Genomic DNA, 21642 nt, shown 5'->3' with positions numbered 1-21642 from the left:
ATAGGTTCAATGAATGTTTACACGTTTGTAAAGCATGTATAATATCTGTTTATGTTTAAACAAAAGAAAGTTTATGTTATTAAAACAAAAGGTGTTTAAAATAATAAATTAATAATAAGTTTTATAACAATATCTACAGATTTTGATAAATAAAAATATAAATAAACATTATTACACTGATTAAACAATATTTAATCAGTTAGATATTTTTTTAAACACTGTTTAGAAATTGTTTTAACTATTTTTTGTAGTAAGACCGGTAATAATGCAATACAGAATAAACTATGTATCTACAACTAATGTAATTCTATATTCAAACGTTAACAGCTATTGGGTAACAATCAATTAAATTTGATCAATTCATCATACGCCCTATTGGTGAGTACGTCTCTCAACATAAGAATTTTAGGTTATTATCACCGTTAGTAGACAGTTAGTTAATTATTATGCTAAATTTATGCTTTCGCCATAAAAATCGTGAAATCTAAGTAGAGGGAATTTAGGGGCGATTCTGAAACACCGTTGTCAATCTTCAAAATGAACTTTTTTATATTTAAAATTAAAATTATAAATATTTCTTAATATTTTTTCGTATTGTACTTTGCTATCTGTTATTTAATTTAATTAATGTATAGTTTAATAATATAATAATAGTTTGTAAGTATAATATAATAATGTATTGATTGACTGACGATATTCTTTAAAGAAGACCTAGGATATTTTTCAAATAGATTTAGAACGAGGGAAAGAGACTGTTAGTATTGAGGCTCTATAGCTTCATTCCTAATAATAATATATAACATTAGGTCGTCCTCGACACTTCCCTGAAAACCATCGTATTTTATTCCTAATAAATTTATTACGATGGACTAATTGACCTGTTTTCATTTTCACCTATCACCCTTTACTAGTGATAGCGCAGGCGAGATTACATACCATTTCTATCCATCGAAGAGATTACACTATTTACAGCGAAAGAATGGCGAGATTTGGTATCAAATTTGGTAAAAATTGGTAGGTTTATGATGGATGGATATTTAGTGAATCAGTATATATATATATACATATATATATATATATATATATATATACATATACATATATATATAAATATATATATATATATATATATATAAATTGTAATAGAATTACAATTTGTTCTTCAAACTACATGCAATAAAAAACAAATCAACAATACATCTGCAAATTATTATCTCAAACGTAATATATAAAGATACAGAATTAAATTTGTATATACAATTTGATATATATAAAATTTAGCAATATAAAATAAATAATAATAATAATGCAAATTAAATATTAAATGAAAATATAATTATATCTACTACATACTGAAAAAAAAGAAGTCAAAATAGAAAACATACCAAGCGGACTTGCAATTTCACTTCAGTAGGTATTTGTAAGACTGCGTATTCATTATATAGGTTCATTTACAACTTGTTTTCACACTCTTATTAATGTTTATTTATTTATAAAAAGTAACCCAAGATTTGTTTATATAAAAAATATATCCATATCGTAGCTAATTCTAAACATATTTTGATAATACTTTTTGCTGTGTTGTATATACGTATGTCGACCAAATAGGCGACGTGCTGAAGAAGGGCCAAATTAAAAATACCCGTAACCGGCGAGCGTGTATGAAAAGATTGATGAATGTGGAAGAAGCGAAAGAGGTTTGTTTGTATCGAAGCATTTGGCGTTCCATTGTTTCTGCCTACCCAAATAGGAAACAGGCGTGACAGATATGTATGTATGTATGATATTCGTGTTCATACATATTAATCAAACAGGATTTAAATTACTACGAGTAGTTTTTTGCAACTACTATCTGAGCAAAATGATTACAGCACGAAAGAAATACTTCGTTGACAAATCTTTCAATTACATTTTTACGCCTAATGTTTGCGTCATCTATCGTTTTTGTACATCTATTAATTAGGTTTTACATTTTTATAAAGGATATTACGTGTGTACGCAAAGAGAAAGAATAAATGAATTTGAATATTTTATTCGTTTGACGTCTGCACGGGCGCTGCCAGAATTACTTTCATCTGCATCTGCATATTATACTATGTATTTTTAACAAACTTGAACAGTCATTTAAAAACTTAAAAAAAAAAAAAATACGAGCATGTATTTTCTTTCCCGATAAAAAGGAAATGCATCCCCTCGCCTCTGCTGCCGGCGCTCATGGCACCCACGTTTGTGTAACTTATATGTCTTATCGGGAGGAAACGGATTGTTAGTAATACTGCTAGCATTATACTCTATTAAGTCGATCTCCACTAGGTTCCTTTTGGAAATCATCGTGATTAATCTTTGTCGAATTCGTTAGGATGGACCAAACGGCCTGTACTTCATCTTCACCTATCACTCCTCACTGGTGCTCCACTATCGTATATCGATAGCGCAGATGAGATTACCATATTATTATCGTTCATTTAATATATGTCTTACCTTACATGCTGCGGTGTTTCAGGATTCCCAGTATTAGTTCCTTTCCCGGGTGTAGATATAACAGGCGTGACAGATGGCGAGCTCTTAGAGCATTCGCCTATCTCGCTGGACTTCAGCCGTTGTCGCTTTGCGTGTATCGTGACTAGAGAGCTGTCCGGCGAATCTGCAGAACAACGGATTTCAATTTTGGTTTTATTTGACACTAACTGTATCTTGCACCTTTGTCTGTGTGAATTCAAACATATACTGTCCTATGTGCTAAGCAATATATAACCTAGACGCGTACAAAATTTCAGTTAAATCCGTTTAATAATTTTTGCTTGAAAGAGCAAGAAACATCCATCCATTCTTATAAATTTTCGATTTTATAATAAAAATAAGATATTCACTAAATAGTTTGGTAATATGTTCAGGGCTTTGAGGCATTTTGGATGCGATGTCGTGTAGTTTTTTGTACACTGCCTAATCGATTGTACTGTAACATTTTATACAACAAAGAATGGCATACAAGCGAAATGCATGTAAGAAGAACGTTTACACGTCCCTTAGTTGCGTCCTATGACACCCATGGAAAAGGAAGGGGTAGCCCATTCTATGCCAGGACCATACGACAATATGGTATCCCTTATGCGCTTCTTATTTCCGGGACTAAGGTATTATGGCTCTGTACCCTGTAATTTCACTGTCATTAGTCAATTTTCAAACTTTCACAGCTATGCAATCTTAATTGCTTTACTGCAGAAATGCAGGTAGGACAGAGGTACGACGTAAATAGATCACATTTATACATAATTAATCTCTCTCTAAATTTATTTATTTATAGGGATACCAACATAAGATACAGTAAAGCACTTTAATACAGTATACTCGTGGATCTCTAACTGTTCTTACATTTAGAGACAATTACAGTATGCTGTGTTTGAGAAACATTAATATATTTAACTAACTACCTACTACTAAATATGTAAAATACATGTATTTGTTAGGCATTATACTTGTATACCCTGAAGCAATACCATTTGACATTTCCGCCATACTGACCGTAGGCATGTTATGAACGTAAACCGGCTATGTTGAATTCGACTGCCACTACGACTATATTCTGTATGCTTATATGAATAATGTTATGCATGGAAATGATATAATCCATTAGTTTGTTTTAAAAACTAATCTCATATATCCTATCAATATTATAAAATTATAAACTATTTATATGACTATTAAATACAATATAATTATTTATCTCTCTTTTCATTTAAGAATTTCCTCTTGTCATTGCAACTAATTCATGCTTCTTCTTCCAGCCAGTTCTATCCCAGGCCATATCCTTAACTTCCCTATATGACATGACACCTAGTGTTTCTTTTAACTGTCCCATGTAGTTATTCTTTGATCTTCCCCTTCCTCTTTTGCCTTCTATTTTTCCTTATGATATGCTCTTAAAAATCGTCATGTCGTATAAAGTGGCTCAGTATTATGCCTCTTCTATTCTCTATTGTTTTAATTAATGTTCGTTTCTCATTCACTCTTTTCAGGACTTCCTCATTCGTTAGTTTTTCTGTCCAGCTTATCCTTTCCATTCTCCTTTATGTCAACATTTCAAATACCTCAAGCATCTTTTATTCCTTTATATTTAATTATTATATTATTTAATATAATTAGTTATGTATAAACTTAAATTTATTAATTACTGTGACAATTTTCAAACAAAAGAACTAGCCGTTCTTTTTGTTTGAAAATTGTCACAATATTGGACACCGCTCTACCTACTTATTTTATTTCCCCCCTCAAGGAAGAGTACGTTTATCTGATATTAAGTTACAGTTTTTTAAGACTATGTGTGATTGGTAATGCTTAATTCTTTTGTATTTTACTTTCCATCCTTTCATTTTTTATACATTACATTATTCACTTTTCATTCATATACTTAGCATGATTTAAATTCTTATTTATTTGTTCCGATTTTCTCTTTATCCCATTGGTGTTTGTGTTTTATGCGATATACATTCTACTGTCTGTGCTTGGCGAGTTCAGACTGTTGGATTTATTCAATGCGCTCTACCTACTGACATTGATGCTCCTTTCCAATAAGTCATATCCTAACTAAGCATATAGGATATTCACGAACATTATTATTATTTTACGTAGGCTAGATATAGCTAGTTGTAAATGCACAATTTGTTAGGTTAACATATAATCTATTCGTGTAACAAATTTCATATAAATTTGTTCAATTACTTAAGTATGATTGTGTAACATTCAAACATTTAAAAGAACGACGTAATCACGTGTAAGATGTACCCATGTTAATTTATTGAAACGTCGAATCTGCTGGACTTGTTGTGGCATACGTTGTTAGCACGCGTTTACGGTGTAGCGACTTCGAATAGAGTTGGTGACATTGCGAGGGGTACATTTCAATACTTTCATTAGGGAGCGGCCGGGACTGCGGATTGCGTCAGCGTAATCCCGGTAATGGCGTCATTGTTACACCGTGCCGCCATCTTGTTCCTCTCTGCATATAAGAGGGAAATGTTTTCTACGCGAATTGTTTTGTTTCCTCTTAAAAATAATATTTAAAAGGCATTGCTTTACTTTTTGTAACAGTGTAGCGCAAAATAATATATATAGCATATTCGTTCTTAAAAGGCCGGCAATACATCTGCAATGTTTCTAAGGTTCCGGTTGCTGATGGGCGGCGGTGGTAATCAATTATCATCAGGTGATCTATATGCTCATTTGCCTCCTATATATATATCTATACATATAATAAAACTGTAGAGGTCGAATGTCTGTACATAAAAAAATGCTAAAAATCGAGTCAGGGGAATGTTAGAAGTGAAACAGAATACATCCAGAGTTTTTCTAATTTTTTGTTACTCTGTCTATTTGTACGGGTTAATCTTCGAAACTAATGGACCGATTTAAATGAAACTTTGCATGGTGATACCTTACTACCCCGGTCAACATTTCAGATAATTTTAATCACGGACACTTACGGAGTTCCGTGGGATAGTTAAAAAACTTTAGTAACTTATACAGTTTAGTACACAACCTACATACTTAAAGTCATTTTGACCTAAGGTAAAGAGTGAGAACGATAGGTCATTTGTTAATTTGGGTCCAGTATTCCCAGAAATAGGTAGGTACATACATCGATACATACTAAACAGAAAAAATATATACCACGCGGACAAAGTCGCGGGTATCAGCTAATCTTATATAAAAATGTTGTCCTATAATTCATGCAATTAGACGGATACTTTAAGTCATCTGCAATCAAACTTCCTGTGTTGATGGACACATGTCAGTGTATTGATGGTGGCAGTTAACAGGGTTTTTGGTAAAGGGTTTACTGAACCGAATCCTAGTGATAGTACTTATGAAATAAATAAGTGGCTATAAGAAGTACAACTGAAATCTAAAAATAATATTTGAATCTTTTATACCAGATCGATGACACGACAGTGCGGTATGCGTGAAAAATAAAAAAAAATTGAAACTGAATATTCATTCCATAGCTTAGTGCTTGGGGCAAGTTTTTCAGTTTCATGAATAATATTTATCACTAGGTTTCGGATTGATTTATTTATAAACGTAACGAGTATTTTTATATTTTTACTATGCTTATCAGTAGGGGTCATCCTATTAGAATCTTGTTTCCCAATAGGACATAGATTTTTCGAGAAGAATCCATATCCAATTGGGAAGCAATATACCAGTAATATGAGTACAAAAAAATCATCTTGTTTTAAAATTAATTTAAGTATACCTTGAGAATCTTCCCGTAATGGCTCCTGACGTTTGCTGCCATAGCCAATAGAGTTTACTTCGTTGGTTTCTGGTTTGTCGTATATACTTTTTTCACCTGTTGATGGAAATAAAACATGTTTAAAAAGGGCGAAGGGGGGGGGGGGGGGAGGTTAAAGACCCACCTGTATACGGATTATAATAGCATTTGCTTTGTATAACCCAATGATATACATGTACTAGGCCGTTAATATTTATACGCCCTCAGTGTAAAAGACCTGTTAAATTCTATGAGTTATTCTATAATGATTTGTGTAAAGTGGGCTTTTTAACTCCTCTGATGTTTAGTAGTAAATTAATTATAGATATGTATAGTATTTTATCGATTATTATCCATGTGATACACAATGCAACACTAAATTGGAATATATGTCACAAAGCTATAAGTCCAAGCAAGGTGGCAAAAAGTAAACCTTTGCAACTGTTGCAAGAAAAAGATTTTTTTGCTAAACGGGCAAGATATATTGGTGGTAAGTAATATGAAATTTATCTTTGTAGGCCACAGGTTCTTCTACGCTGCATGAAATCTATGTCTCACGGCTTAGATGAAGGAATTCATATTAAGTAAGAAACAGATCTTGAAATGAAATTTCACAACTTGATAACGTGATAAAGATAAGACTTGCTACTTTTTGATTATAGTAATACAAAATAATAATAATAAAAAAAAATATACATTAATAGTATGACTGCTCATTGAGAGTTATAACCAATTGTTATATTATTGTTGCAAGAATTGAATTGAAAGATTTTTAATATAACAACCAGATAACGTCACAAAAATAAGATCAAGCTATAACGAGAGATAACAAGACAAAGAACGCCATCTGGTGTTATCGCTTGGTATATGCATATCTTTGTCGATTATAATAGCATTGTCACTAGTACGAGAAGTCATTATAAAGAATTTCTGTAGTAACCTTTAATTGTAATACCAGTTAGTCCTTATCAATTCTTACGTTAACTTCTTAAGTTGTTACCAGTATCTTATGTTGAAGATGCTATAAGTAAAGTGGCACGAAAATGGATGAATTCCTGGATAAAAAATATCAACAAACTAATCAAAACAATTTTGAGGATTACCTTGTTTATACTGGTATGTTGATTTATAATATTTTTGTTTATATGTGTGTTTAATTAATTAACTATATATGTATTCTATTCTTTTTACTATATGTATTTACTATGTCTGGGTCATGATGTGAAGTTTAATCCAATGTTATATTTTTCAATGGCTGAAGGTCCAATCCTTTCAGATGTTTAGTATCCATATATATCCATAGTACAAACTTTGCTTAGTTTAGAGGTCAGATGGCGCTGGGGGTCATATGTAGGACTATCATTTCATTTTAAATATAATGTCTTTTCAGGTGTAAACTACCTGGGAAGGAAGATAGCTTTAACTTTAAAACCAGTACAGAGCTTGCACCGGAATAATGATGGAACTTACACCTTCAGAATAACATCTTCGTATTTCAACTGGGAAATTGTGTTCACACCTGGAATCGAATTTGAGGAAACAAAACCAGATGGGTCTAAGGTATATTTAGATTTTGTTAGACCAGAATGGACCTTCATCCATTATTATCCAATATTTTAAATAACTTTTTTAAAAATTAATTGCACTGTTAAATAACCTCTAAGAATGATAAAGGTAGATACCTTTTTTGTTTAATTATTAGATTAATGTTTAGTTGTATGTTTAATTTAGGTGTAGTTACATATAATAATAATGTATTATATAAATATATATATTAATATTGTCACAACCATATATCTCATATGATTATGTTAATATTATACTTTGCCCAAATATGTGTAGTCCTGATATATTAACTATGGCCTGCCCACAAGATGGTAATTTTTCCTTTCAAATTTGCCTCGTTTTCCCAGGCAAGGCCGACGAGAGATGTATCAACGTATATTTTAGTCTGATCATTAGAGAATCCTTACAATTGTTGTGTGCAAGTATACATATACGTATTGTGTAAGTTATACAAAGATAAATTTGTCCGCGATTAAAATTGTTCAAGGCCTTTTAGGTAAAGGCTCATTCTATTAAGTTTTATACTATGAATTCACATAATATTTTTTTTTTAGGTTAGAGCAAAATTTTTGATGAATGACAATATAATGACACATATACAAGTAGATGAAAATGGGATACAATCGAAACATGTTATTGAATTTTATCCAGACAAAAATATAGTGGTTAGTATCCAAAATAGACTAAATCTTGATATTTAGAAAAATTATTGCACATTTAGACAATTTAATATCATGATCGAATTGTGGAACAGTTTCCACTTATATCTGAATAATCCGTTATCTTTTTATTATTGAATTCTGTAAAACTTGTAGCTTTTAATTTAATTTTTTTTTATTTAATTTTTATTTTAAATTTATTTATTTTAAATGAATTATAATGGACTGTTAGTCCCGTCTACGATAATGGTATACGCTGGTAAGGCACCAATGAGTGATGATAGATGAAGATGAAAGGAGGTTAGTTGGCCCACCATAACGAATTCATCAAGAAATTAACAACGTTTTATAGGAGGAATTGTGTGGAGGTTGATCTAATTGTAGTAGGTAATCAAGCTACTTATTCCATATACTAACATTCCCTTCCCACCAGCTGTGTATATGACATGGTAAATGGCCTACTTTATGGAAAGGAATTTAAAATCTATGATGCTCATAGTAGGTACTCTTGTGTTGCCATTTTTAAACACTAATTGTTATGCGAGTGAAAATGGAAAGAACCCGTTTTTTTAATTGCTACAGTCAATTAATGGGTACAATATGAAATTTCATTAAAATATTTTATTATTTTTTACAGACAACAACAGCGACCGGATTGGAAAAAGTAGTCACAAGACATTATACTTTAGTCTCCTGAAGATAGAGACTTAATTACGTTAACTATTACATCGTGCTATTAAAAATAAGTGAAAATATGTATTGTATTATTGTATGTAATGTATCATTTAATCTTACATATATTATTAGTTGTGTTTCGCGGTTTGATCGTATATACATCATATATACTTTATTTATTTATTACAGAATCAATAATACGATTTCGCAAATGGTAAGATTACTTACTAAGACGGATAGATGTAGGTGTAAGTTCAATCTCAGCTTACTTTGAAATTTTACTATTATTTTTTCGACAAAATATTTTAGATTAAAAAAAAAGCAAAAAATAAAATATGCACAATAAATTATTATGTTTAATAATTTACCATTTAAATAATCTTATTAATATCATAAATGTGAAAGTCTGCAAGGATGGATGAATGAATGGATATTTATTATTTTTTTCACGCAAAAACTACTGAAGAGATTTGAATAAAATTTGTTACTCGCGTGCGTTTTATCCTAATTTAGCACATATGATACTCGTACTATATGCATTGATTTACGGTGGTAAAATAGTGGGATATAGGTAGCATTTATTCAATTTTACTCTTGTCCAAATATAATAAAATACGTGTAATTTTATGTTTGTAGACGAAAGTTTTTATTTCACTATCACTACATAGTATAAACAAAGTCGCTGTCGCTGTCGCTGTCTGTCCATCCCTATGTATGTTTAAATCTTTAAAACTACGCAACGGATTTTGAAGTGGTTTTTTTTAATAGATAGAGTGATTCAAGAGGAAGGTTTATATGTATAATACATGTATAATATTGCAGAGAAACACTGATAAATTTAGAGGTTTCTAATGTGACGTCGTAAATAAACACATGTTTTTTTTTATGGGTGAAAATGGTATGGTAACCCCGCCTGCGCTAACGGGATACGCTGGCGGAGCGCCAGTGAAGGGTGATAGATGAGAATGAAAACAGGCCAGTCAGCCCATCATGACGAATTCATTAGGTATTAACCATGATAGTTTCCAGGGGGAACCGCGAGGAGGTTGACCTGGTTGGGTATATTGCTAGCAATGGGATTCTCAGTCTCCATTACTAACAATCCGTTTCTCCCCAATAAACACATGTTTGCGCTTACATTGTAAACGCTGGCTAAAGCCCTAGAGATAAATCAAAATAATGTACTACAGTATTGTACACCTTAAAAAGGTCAACAAAAAAGTCCGCGATGGTATATATCTATCTCTTAAGGATAACCCACAATAACCATTTTTATCCTTTACATTTTACGGGAAAAAAATGGCAGTAGTGTTCTGTAGTAGGTAGGTATATTTAATATCAGCATTGCACCCGTGCAAAGCAGGGGCGGGTCGCTAGTATAAAATATAAAGCAACATGTTTAAAGAAACAAAAACATTGGTATTATTATCTGTGTTATTATGATGAGAGATTATTTGTTACAGATACATATAGATTACACAATACTGATAAGTTGCGATGGAGTTTGATAGTAAAAAAAAAATACAGAATATATTTCTTGTTACTTTATATAAGAAACTAACGTGTTAAATAAGGTAAAATCTAATATTTATAGACACTCCTTTTAAAACTAGAATCACAATATAATAGAAAAAGATACTTGCACTGTGTGTTTGTTTTATTTTGTCATCTCTACAGCATAAATGATCACAATGTTCAAAACGTTAAACAACATTTTTAGTTCCATTTATAGCTATATCTTACTAATATAAAATTGTTACTAGAAAATGTATATAATAAATAAGGGAGATAAATACAGACCAAAACAATAATTTTTAGAAATTTTGTATGCCTGATTTTTGCGGTATCAAGCAAAAACTACTGCACAAAATTAGAAGTTCCACAGTTGTGTTTGAAAGTAAAGTCTGATTAATTTAGAAGTGATTTATTTTATTTGGTTTTCCTACTTCTGAAATGTATGAATACGAAGTAGCGTGCAAAAAACTAGTTGTTAATAGGTATAAATTACTGTGTGGTCCCGGGCAAAGAATGGACCATCTCTTCCTTTCCCGTGGATGTCGTAAGAGGCGACTAAGGAAGCTTAATGGTGGAGGAATGGACAGCAGCGCCTCTTTTATAATAACATCCAGCCTACCAGCGGTTGTTAACCCGCCTGCCAAGCGTGACAACTATTGGCAAAACTCCCTAATAGGGGGAGGCTTATGTTCAGCAGTGGACAGTTAATGGCTGATATGATGATGATAATCAATAGGTATAAATAGTTTTTCTACAACCACCAACCAAATACCAACCATCTGAGCAAGAGATTCTCCCTCTTGTTATTAATGGTTTGGGATTTTTAGTAATGGGGATAAGCAACCTCATTGCTAGCAATAAACCCTATCAGGTCGACCTCCACGCGGTTCCCTCTGGAAACCATCATGATTGATTCGTTGTTGAATTTGTCAGGATGGGCTAACTGACCTGCTTCATTCTCACCTGTCATCCCTCACTGGTGCCCCGCCAGTGTATACCGATAGCGCAGGCGGGGTTACCATACCATTATCATCCATTAAGTCTGAGCAGAAACTTACTGATATATGTATATACATACTCTTGTATATACCAATAGTTAGTTTTCAGCAATAAATACGAATGTACTCTATTACATTAATGTTATTGTGCTTTTTTAATAGTTTTACTTGATAAATACATTAAATCTCCCAATACTGTGTTAGGTATTCTATTCGATAAAGATATTAGCTTTATTAGTGATAAGCCTGTTATCTAAAAGCTCACTACGATTTGTGACATTAGTCATATGCATTCGTATTATCATTATCGACAGTGTATACTTTAAGTTATAAGCTATCTGGTGACAATGGAGGAGTTTTTAGGTAAAAAGTATATGATGACCTATGAGGAGAACTTAGCTGAGTACTTATCATTTCTTGGTAAGTAGACCATTATCTTCATTTGCTTCTCAATTTGTCTGAATTTTTTTGCGGCTACGTTACGCGATTATGTTGCCAATTTTAAACCGATTATCATAATTCTTTTTGTAATCAATGTCTGTGAATAAAATTTTGTAACGACTGAAACTGTGTTTTTTTTACGGAGCAATAACTGCATATTTCAAAGTAAAATCTATTTATACTATACGCAATTCCGCATTCCAAATTCAAATATTTTCCATGTAACGTGTCTTACGAAACATGTCAATTTTATTATCCGTGTGAGTGTGGCGTATTTGTATGTGTACTCTTTTATGCTGAACAAAATTACTTGAATTTATTATTATTTTCGCTATTACGTCTTCAGTAAAAGAGAGACCCGAAATAAGTAATAATACAGCTATAGATATAGAGATAATGATAAGTAATTATAACAATTTTTAAATGATTTAAACATTTAAAAAAGTGATTTATGCCGGGATTCGATCAAGGGATCCCTGTACTCAGTCATAGAGTCATAGCTGTTATTAAAAGTATATATGTTATATTAGGGCTTCATGAAATAATTTAATTAGGTGCTCCAATTGAAAGTGTTCGTATGTTGTTTTTCCTATGAAATCCATATACAATTATTAACAAAAGAAATATTCTTTCCAGGAATAAACAAATCATCACAGAGCTTTTTCATTAGAGTAGAAATGGTGTTTTCGTTGCATCGAGCGTCGAACGGGTCGTACTTTTTCAAAGCGAGCTCGCAGTTTGGCGACTACGAGTTATCATTTAAACCAGGGGAAGAGTTTGATGATTTCGATTTCGATTTTAGAAAGGTATAAGTTGATTTTATTTTTTTAAGCCACTTGCAAACAACGGAAAACATCTCAATTCATATGTATTTTCATTGTTAGCTATGTTATTACCTTAAATTAAATAGATAGAGCATTAAGCCTTCAAAATGAGTCAACTTTTTGTTCGAGTCAAAACAAAACGAGTCAGCTAATTGTCAAATTTGACAATTATTATTTTATATTATTATATAAATGAAATATTTTATCTTAAAGGGAAGGTGCGTCATTACGATTGATGGTCACACAATGACAATGATACAAAGATCTGGTAATGGAAAGATATCAAAAAGTGTCATGGAGTATTACCCTGACAAATTGATCGTTGTAAGTATGCCATTTGTCATTACCGTCTTTTCCCAATTACTTGGAGTCGGCATAGTATATCTTCCTCTTCCGCAAATCTCTATCCGTAGTCAAACCTAAGCTTACTCCTTTTATGCATATAATTTTCAACCGATTCCAAAAAGAAGGTTATCAATTCAGTTGTATTTTTTATGCTTGTTACCTCAAAACCCCATCAGTTACGACCTTTGGGAAATTCATTCGTGGGAAATTCTTTTTTATCTGAATGGATATCCTTTTAAAGTAAATATATGCTTACAGATAAATAAATATATGGTCCCATAAAAACTTTATTAAAATCAGTTCAGTACTTTAATTTTTAAAACAAAATATTTTCGGTCATCCTTTACATGCTTTATATCCATCTACGTTTGTATTTCATTCCTTCTTCAATGTATGCTTTTCATACTCTGCATGATATGCATATATCAGCATATCAGCCCTTAAGTGTCCATTGCCGAACATAAGGGTTTTGGCAGTAGTTGCCACCAGTTTCGCTTTAGTAGATGTTTTAATAGGGACGCTGCTGCCCCTCCCTCGTCTTCCCTTACGCCTTCTACAACACCCTCGGGGAAAGAAGGGGTGGCTTATTCTATGCCGGGACCACATGAATGTCCATATTTAACAATAAATAAATAAAATACATTTTTCAGTGTGTACATATTAATATAGTATATATAGCAAATAAAAATACATTTTTAAGAATACAATGAGTCACCAATTTTTTTTATTCCTTGGACATTATAAGAGACTATTAAGAGGACGAAGTATAGAACACCAGTATAAAAGTAGAAAAATTGGTATATCCTCTTATAAGGAGAGACTCCTGCGCAGCAATGAAACGCAAAGAGATTGTCATTTACATACTTGTATTTTACAGACTACAACAGCACTGGGATTTAAAAAGATTGTGAAGAGGCAGTACACGGTGGTGCAGTAAGCATAACGAAAACATTAGAAGTAATAACCTTTAAAACAAAAAAAAAATTGTCACTTATGATTAATAAAAATATTTTACGTTTTTAAAATAAGCATTTATCTGATTAACTATATATAAAATAGAAAATATTTTTTTAGTTTATGTATATGTAAAATATTTTTTGTTAATATTTAATAAAAAAAAAAAACGTAAACAATATTTATTTTATTTATTTAGAATAATAAAGGTTACGTGAACCTCTCAGAAAATAGATTGATGAATGTGATGAAATCGGAATCTTTAATTTCATGTTTGAATGATAACGTCTATGACTACAAAGTGAAAGGGGCAATTTTCTTAGAAACACGACACCTAAATTAATCATGACATCTGGACACTTCGTGTTAGTACGGAAGGATTAAAACTTATTCCGACACATATATTTTTTGGAATAAAGAAAACAGTACACTATATAGCTCACTAGTAGAGCATAACCTTAAAAACATACTAATTATTTTGAAAACAGCGTTGCCAGAACAGGTATTATTTCATAAGTTTGGGTAAAAATTTGCTTTTTGAAAAAGTGTTTAAGAAACATAAAATTGTTTTCTATTATAATTTATTTTAGTTTTACCGTATATAAACATATGGCATTGTTGATGATGATATTGGCTGTTAACTGTCTACTGCTGAACTGTCTACTTTCCCTTGGGGGATGTTTCCATTAGTTGCCTTCTTTGGCAGGCAGGTGGGCTGGGTTTCAGTTAGGCTTTGGTGACGTTTTAAGATACTGCTACTCATCTCTCGATCAGTAAGTTCCCTTAGTCGCCTTTTATGATACCCATGATGATATGAAAGGAAGGGATAGTCTTTTTTTTTTTTTTTATACAACTTAGAATGGCAAACAAGCTGACGGCCCACCTGATGGAAAGTGGTAACCGTCGCCTATAGACATGAGCAGTACCATGGACATAACAGAGTATACTGTTTCGCCCATGTTACCCCCCATGCGTTGCCATTCCTGAGGATTCAGGTGTTATTCTTCTGTACTCAGTAAATTCACGCCATATCCCACCCTTCAAACCGAAACACAGCCATGCAAACACAGCTGCTTCACGGTTGAAACACGAATGGGACAGAGGTACCCAAGCAATCGACTTTTGTACAAAGTCTCCCTCTGGTTAAAATATATTACTTCTCCCTCTATATTACTTCTATATACCGGAACCACACGGCCTCATTATAAATATATGGCATTGCAGATAGTAAAATAATGTTCATGTAAATAGAAATAAAGAGAATCCTTTTTTTTCCATCGGCATCGTTCGCAGCCGGGGTCTTGGTAAAATGTAGCATAGTAAAAATTTTGCAAATGGTAACATTTAGGAAAAAAAAAATTAGGAAGTGATAAGAAATCACATCAGGCAACACTGTCTGTAAATAAGCACATTAGCATTGTCGGAGATAAGCATGTTATCAAAAGCTCATTGATCTATTAGAGTAAGTTAGCTAATGATATTAGTCATATAAATCATCGCTATTAATCGAATATATTTAGTGAAAATGGAGGCATGTTTAGGTAAAAAATACGTGCTATCTCATGAGGAAAATTTGGCTGAATATCTAACGTTTATCGGTAAGTTGGTTTTAGTTTTCTTATGCTTCCAACAATAAATAAATAAATATGCTAGATGATATATTTCGTCGCATTTTTACTAAAATTATAAATGTGAAAGATTGTCGATGAAACAAACAAGAAAGAAAGAAATGTTTGTTACTAATCACACTTAACGGCTTGACTGATTCAACTGAAATTTATTTATTCAGAAATCTAGAAAGTAGTAACCGTTGCCTACAGATGTGAATAGTAACATGGATATAACAGAGTATACTGTATTGGCCACGATACCCTTCATGCGTTGCGATTCCTGAGGACTAAGCTGTTATGTCGCTGAACCTTGTAGTTTATTACCATAATCCTGTTATGATATTGTAATACTTATAATACTATATTTAGTTTTATGTAATGCATCTTGGAATGGCAAACAAGTTGACGGACCACATGAAGGAAAATGGTAACCGTCGCCTATTGATATGAACAGCACTATGAGGAGAATAATTATCTAATTATTTCATGCGTTATGTTAGAAAGAGGTATTTAAGTACAGCTGCTTGGGAGTAATATGAGTAGAATTAAAATTTTACTTAATGTTTCTATACCAGCCGTCTATATGGACACTTTATATGAATGGAGATGGCTTTTGTACAGTTTTTCTTAAAAGAAGAGACATCTCTTTTTATTCGCTAATAATAGTCTCGTATTTCCAGGGATGAAACAAATAACACGAAACCTGATTTTTAGGGCAGACGCAGTGATGTCATTGAATCGTGATTCTGAGGGACAGTTTACTTTTCGAGTAAGCACGCGATTTGGTGACTTCGAACATACATTCACGCCTGGGGAAGAGTTTGACGAATTGGACATTGACTATGAAGAGATAGTTTTCAGTTTAATAGAAAATATTTGACAACCGTATCAATTGCTTAGTCCCTAAATAGGGAACACTATTATGTTTCTGGTATGAGTATTAAGACCAGAAGGAGATATTGTAAAATATGGTATAAATAAAAATAAATTTTTAGTTAATTAATTTCTCTTTTTCTTCTTTTCATTTTTTTATGTATTAAACTAGTTTTAAGGAATAGTTGTGTATTGTGATTTGTGATGGGTTGGCATTATATAACAAGATTTTTTTCAGAATGACACAACATCTTTGCAAATCTCTGGTTTTTTAACTTGGATGACCACAAAACTGACGAGATTCGGTAACTTATTAAAGAGGATAGTCCCTCGAGACTTCAGGAGTTCTGTGGTAAATTGAATATCGTTTAGAACTTTAGTAATAAGATTTATTTTTAAGTTTCCACATACACCAGATTCTCTAGCTAAGAGAACTTGATATTTATATTAACTGTAGTTTAAAGTATCAAGAGGTTTCGTTTTAAATGCTAAAATATTTTTATTTTAATTTCAATCATACTATTTTTTTCATGGTGAATTAATTAGCATTAATTAATGATTCGTATAATAATAAGTGGATCACAATTTCCAAGGTATTTCCACATTCGAGACATTAGTTTCTTAAAACCTCACTATTCTTACGGATTGTTTAGTTATGCGGTGATTAAGTTATTAATTTATTATAATAAATTAATAGTATTGTAATAATTAAAAATATTATAAGATTGTTAATTTATCTTTGATCATCAATTAGTTGACAGCAATGTTAATTAATACATTTTCGTTTAATTAAAGGGACGATCCGTTATTACGATTGACGGCAACGTATTGACAATGATACAGAGATCCAGGAATGGCAAAATATCAAAAAGTATTATAGAATATTACCCTGATAAAATGATTGTTGTAAGTAATAATTGATATCTGTCAAGAGTTGTCTGTATGGGGTAAATTTATCTCATATGTGTTTCTGCTATGAAGTATCTGCGTTCGCATGGCTGTGTTTCTGTTTGAAAGTTGGGCATATGGCAGTAAAGTGAGGCATAATATCGTAGTCCTCAGCAATGAGAGGTACTATGGACTTCATAGTGTATTTTGCAATGCTCATGGTGCTGATCATATCTATAGGCAATGGTTATCACTTTTCATTAGGTGGACCGTTGGCTTATATGCCATTCTAAGGATCATAATAAATAGCAGTTACTATATCAAAAGAATATTATACTAGAGAAACCCAACCTTATTAACAAAAAATTAACAACAGCTGAAAAACGATAAAAAGTTTTGAGTATATCATATTGACTAATTTCTACGGTGCATTAAGGTATTAAGTAAGTATAAGAGAAGGCTTAAAACTTCTTGCTGTTATAATAGGTATAAGTAATGTTATCATACACTTCTTTACATACTATTTTCTATCATTTATTATTATTACTTTATTAAAAAAAATCAAATTTATATAAGAAAATTAATTATATAAAGTACGGTAGCCTAACCTACATAACACAGGGGGAAAAGGGATTGTTAGTAATGGAAATTGAGAATCCCATTGCTAGCAATATACCCAACCAGGTCGACCTCTTCGCGGTTCCCCCTGGAAACTATCATGGTTAATTCCTGATGAATTGATCATGATGGGCTAACTGGCCTGTTTTCATTCTCATCTATCACCCTTCACTGGTGCTCCGCCAGCGTATCCCGTTAGCGCAGGCGGGGTTACCATACCATTTTCACCGATCAAAAAAAATCCTACATAACACAGGATTTTCCTAGCATGAAGACCAGGGACACTTACTGTAAATCAATAAATTATGATATACATCTTGTAACTGTATCTGTATATTTTGTTGTATAAATTATTATTATTATTATTGCAGACGACAACGGCGTTGGGATTTGATAAGACTGTTAAAAGATATTTCAAGGTGGTGGAATAGAATATACAAAGAAAAATGATAAAGTAAATGATGATTATGAATAAAAAAAAATCTTATATAAGTAATTTATAATAATTTTCATTAATAAAATAAATAAATAAATTCATTAAGTTTTTTTTTTATTTGTCTATACATTTCAAATGTTTTTCTTATAAATTGTTATGATTTTCCTCTCTTTGATGACTGTGTATATTAACATGACATTTTTCACTACATTGAACCAAGTCACTACTACAACAAATGGCGGGGTTTTTCGTAGTGATTTTTTTTTCAAATAATTTCATTTTTTCAAAACTTCTCAAAGAGATTTTTTCCCAAATTCTTCACTAATATTGCCAATGTGAAAGTGAGTTTGTTTGTTTGTAACCTTCAAGAAAGTTTATAAAAAATCACGGAGACAACATACAAATAAATAAAAATCACTCACATTTTCAACCGTCTTTAAAAAGACGGAGCTTCTCAATTCAGGTGCAGTTATTTCATATTTATTACCTCATAACTCTATCAGGTATAAAATGATTTAAAAAAATCTTTTTTATCAGAAAATATATTATTAAAGATTGATCCCAAATAAATAATTTAACTTTTAATAATTCTTGACACAATTGAAGCCGGTTTTTTTATGGAACACAATTTTAAATTTAATGAATGAATGAGTTTACTTTATTTCCATTATACAATATAGGAAATAAGCAAAACAATTAATATATGTATAACGATACAATTGTACTCGTATATATGTACAGTAAAGCGATCTTACTGCTGAGAGCAAACTTTTCAAGATAACCTATTTAATTTAACAACTAAATTATTAATATTAGCAAGGATTAAATGTAAGACACGAACGGTTAGGTGTAAATATTTACGATACGACTCCGGCTGCTGGAGTAAAAATAGAATATCTTATCGATTCTAGGAATTTTATCTTGACCACAGGCATAAAAGGCAACTAAACAACAAAACACAATGATCATATCAGTTGTGATATGGCTCACTGCTGAACATAGGTCTCCTCTATTGGGGTTTTTTTTTAGCCCTCCTGCGCTATCCGGAAACGCTGGAGGGGCACCAGTGAGAGATGATAGATGACGATGAAGCAGGTCAGTTAGCCCATCATGACGAATTCCATTAGAATTAACCACGATGGTTTCCAGGGGGAATCGCGTGGAGGTCGACCTGATAGGGTGTATTGCTAACAATGAGTCAGTAAGATTCCATTACTAACAATCCCTTCCCCCCCTTTATTTTAGGCCAGTAGTTGCCACGCTTGGCAGGCCGGTTAACAACCGTAGTTCGACTCTGGTGATGTTTTAAGAGCGACATTGTTGCCTTCGACCATTAAGTTCTCTTAGTCGCCTCTTACAACATCCACGGGAAAGGAAGGCGTGGCCCATTCTATGCCGTGACCACGCGGCACAATACATAAGTATAATAGTAGGAAATATCAAAATGAAATCTTATATTAGTAAGATAGATAGATAGCGTAGTAAAAGAGAATAAGATCCTTTTATGGGAAGAGACTTCAGCAGTGGGACCATAATAGGTAGATTAAGAAAAAATTTGAAAAAGCATAAGAAAAATTCTTATAAAAAAAAAACTTTATAAAATAATTATGTATGTATGTAAAAGTATATCAGTTCATGATTGACTTAATTATTTTCATTTAAGTAGGTAATTACCTATATAGAATACCTAGTTTTAAAAAAATATTGATATTTTCAAAGTATCTATGGTCGGAGTGCTTGCAAGTGACTAAAATCTTAAAGAGGACTTTTACTTGTCTCAAATTTACTTAAGGACCATTAAATATCAATAATTTAATAAAGACTGGTATGCCTAAACATTTTCCTTCAATAATATTTGACGGTTATGAATAAAACGATAAATATACATTATACAGGACACAAACATGAATATTTTATACATAGGGGAGTAGATTAATACGTTCGTGTCGTACAAATCAAAGGATAACATCCCTCAGCAATTAGACACTATTAAGCGAACGTTTGAATAATCAAATTCCGCAGACCTAATCCCCATATCGACTTTCACTTAACATGGAAGTCGAGGCTAACAACCCAGAACATTCTCTCCGGGGCACTTTCCAAAACACGATTCCCTATTCCATTAGACCCTCTCGAAGTTATCTCGCGTTATTTACATCGCCTGACCGTATCGTCTTATGTAGTCGACCCCTTATGTGGCGCCCCCTTGTTGTGTATATAAGTGAGCATCGTGGCTCTTATGTCGTGGGCGGTAAGGGTTGGTTTCGTGTGGTGGTTGTGTGTTGAGGGGAACGGGGGGGTGGCCGGGTGTCGCGGTGTCGTCGTCATGGCAACGCGGCGCCCGGACGCCGGATCCCGACGCCCGCCGTGTCGGCCGCCGCGCCCGCGCCCCGCCGCACAAGTGACACGCGCTGCGAAAAAGCACAACCACCCTGGATGTAGGGCTTGCATGCCTGCGGTCGGATATCGGACGGTTTTGTTTTTTATAAATATATATTTATTTATCTCACGGTAAAATCCTAAAGGTTGAATGTTTGTAATATTTTTTCAAGAAAATTTTGCCAGTGGAGTAAGAAACAAAGCTAATTACATACATTTTTAAAACTGATGTCTGTCTGTCTATTTAATAAACGAGATTATTATCGAGAAAGTTGCCTCTAGAAAATGGCTGAATAAAATTAAACATATCATTAATGTATTACATATAAGTCCAACTCAAAAACTGGCGAATATTTTATTCAAATCAGTTGAATGAATGTACTTGACATTTCCATAATATGAAGTCGCGTAGAACGTGGAGGTCTTTGTCATCAAAAAGTTAATTGGATTAATTGACCAAGATATTCGTACATAATTTTGTTGGTTTTACATAATGTTTCTTTATCTAATGCTACTTACATATAGTATTAAGAATTCACCAAGAATTTCCATGAGAACAGGAACTAAAGGAACTTGCGCGGGCAAACCTT

The 21642-nt window shown here is 32.4% G+C and overlaps 3 protein-coding genes across 4 annotated transcripts in view; 2 read left to right on the top strand and 1 right to left on the bottom strand.

Annotated features, from left to right (window-relative positions):
• LOC113515083 (Fanconi anemia group J protein homolog) overlaps window positions 1-21642 on the bottom strand; it is an 83961-nt gene that overhangs the window by 13833 nt on the left and 48486 nt on the right. For both annotated transcript variants that reach the window (XM_026899222.3, XM_026899223.3), the window contains exons 4-5: window positions 6254-6349; window positions 2482-2644 (exon numbers count right to left, since the gene is read on the bottom strand). In XM_026899222.3, coding sequence (XP_026755023.2) covers window positions 2482-2644; window positions 6254-6349 — 259 coding nt within the window. The remainder of the gene's footprint in view (window positions 1-2481; window positions 2645-6253; window positions 6350-21642) is intronic.
• On the top strand, window positions 7182-9519 carry LOC113515084 (fatty acid-binding protein-like). The gene is made up of 4 exons (XM_026899224.3): window positions 7182-7387; window positions 7662-7831; window positions 8392-8502; window positions 9134-9519. The coding sequence occupies exons 1-4, from the start codon at window positions 7315-7317 to the stop codon at window positions 9191-9193; spliced, it is 414 nt and encodes a 137-aa protein (XP_026755025.1). The 5' UTR covers window positions 7182-7314; the 3' UTR covers window positions 9194-9519.
• Window positions 11734-14323, top strand: LOC116412854 (fatty acid-binding protein, heart-like). The gene is made up of 4 exons (XM_031908457.2): window positions 11734-12104; window positions 12762-12931; window positions 13163-13273; window positions 14172-14323. Exons 1-4 carry the CDS (start codon window positions 12032-12034, stop codon window positions 14229-14231), a joined length of 414 nt encoding a protein of 137 aa, XP_031764317.1. The 5' UTR covers window positions 11734-12031; the 3' UTR covers window positions 14232-14323.

The sequence above is a fragment of the Galleria mellonella genome, unplaced genomic scaffold, assembly GCF_026898425.1.
Source record: "Galleria mellonella isolate WM207_F2 unplaced genomic scaffold, CSIRO_AGI_GalMel_v1 utg312, whole genome shotgun sequence".
NCBI classification, from domain to species: Eukaryota; Metazoa; Arthropoda; class Insecta; order Lepidoptera; family Pyralidae; genus Galleria; species Galleria mellonella.
This window is presented reverse-complemented; position numbering and strand designations above follow the sequence as displayed.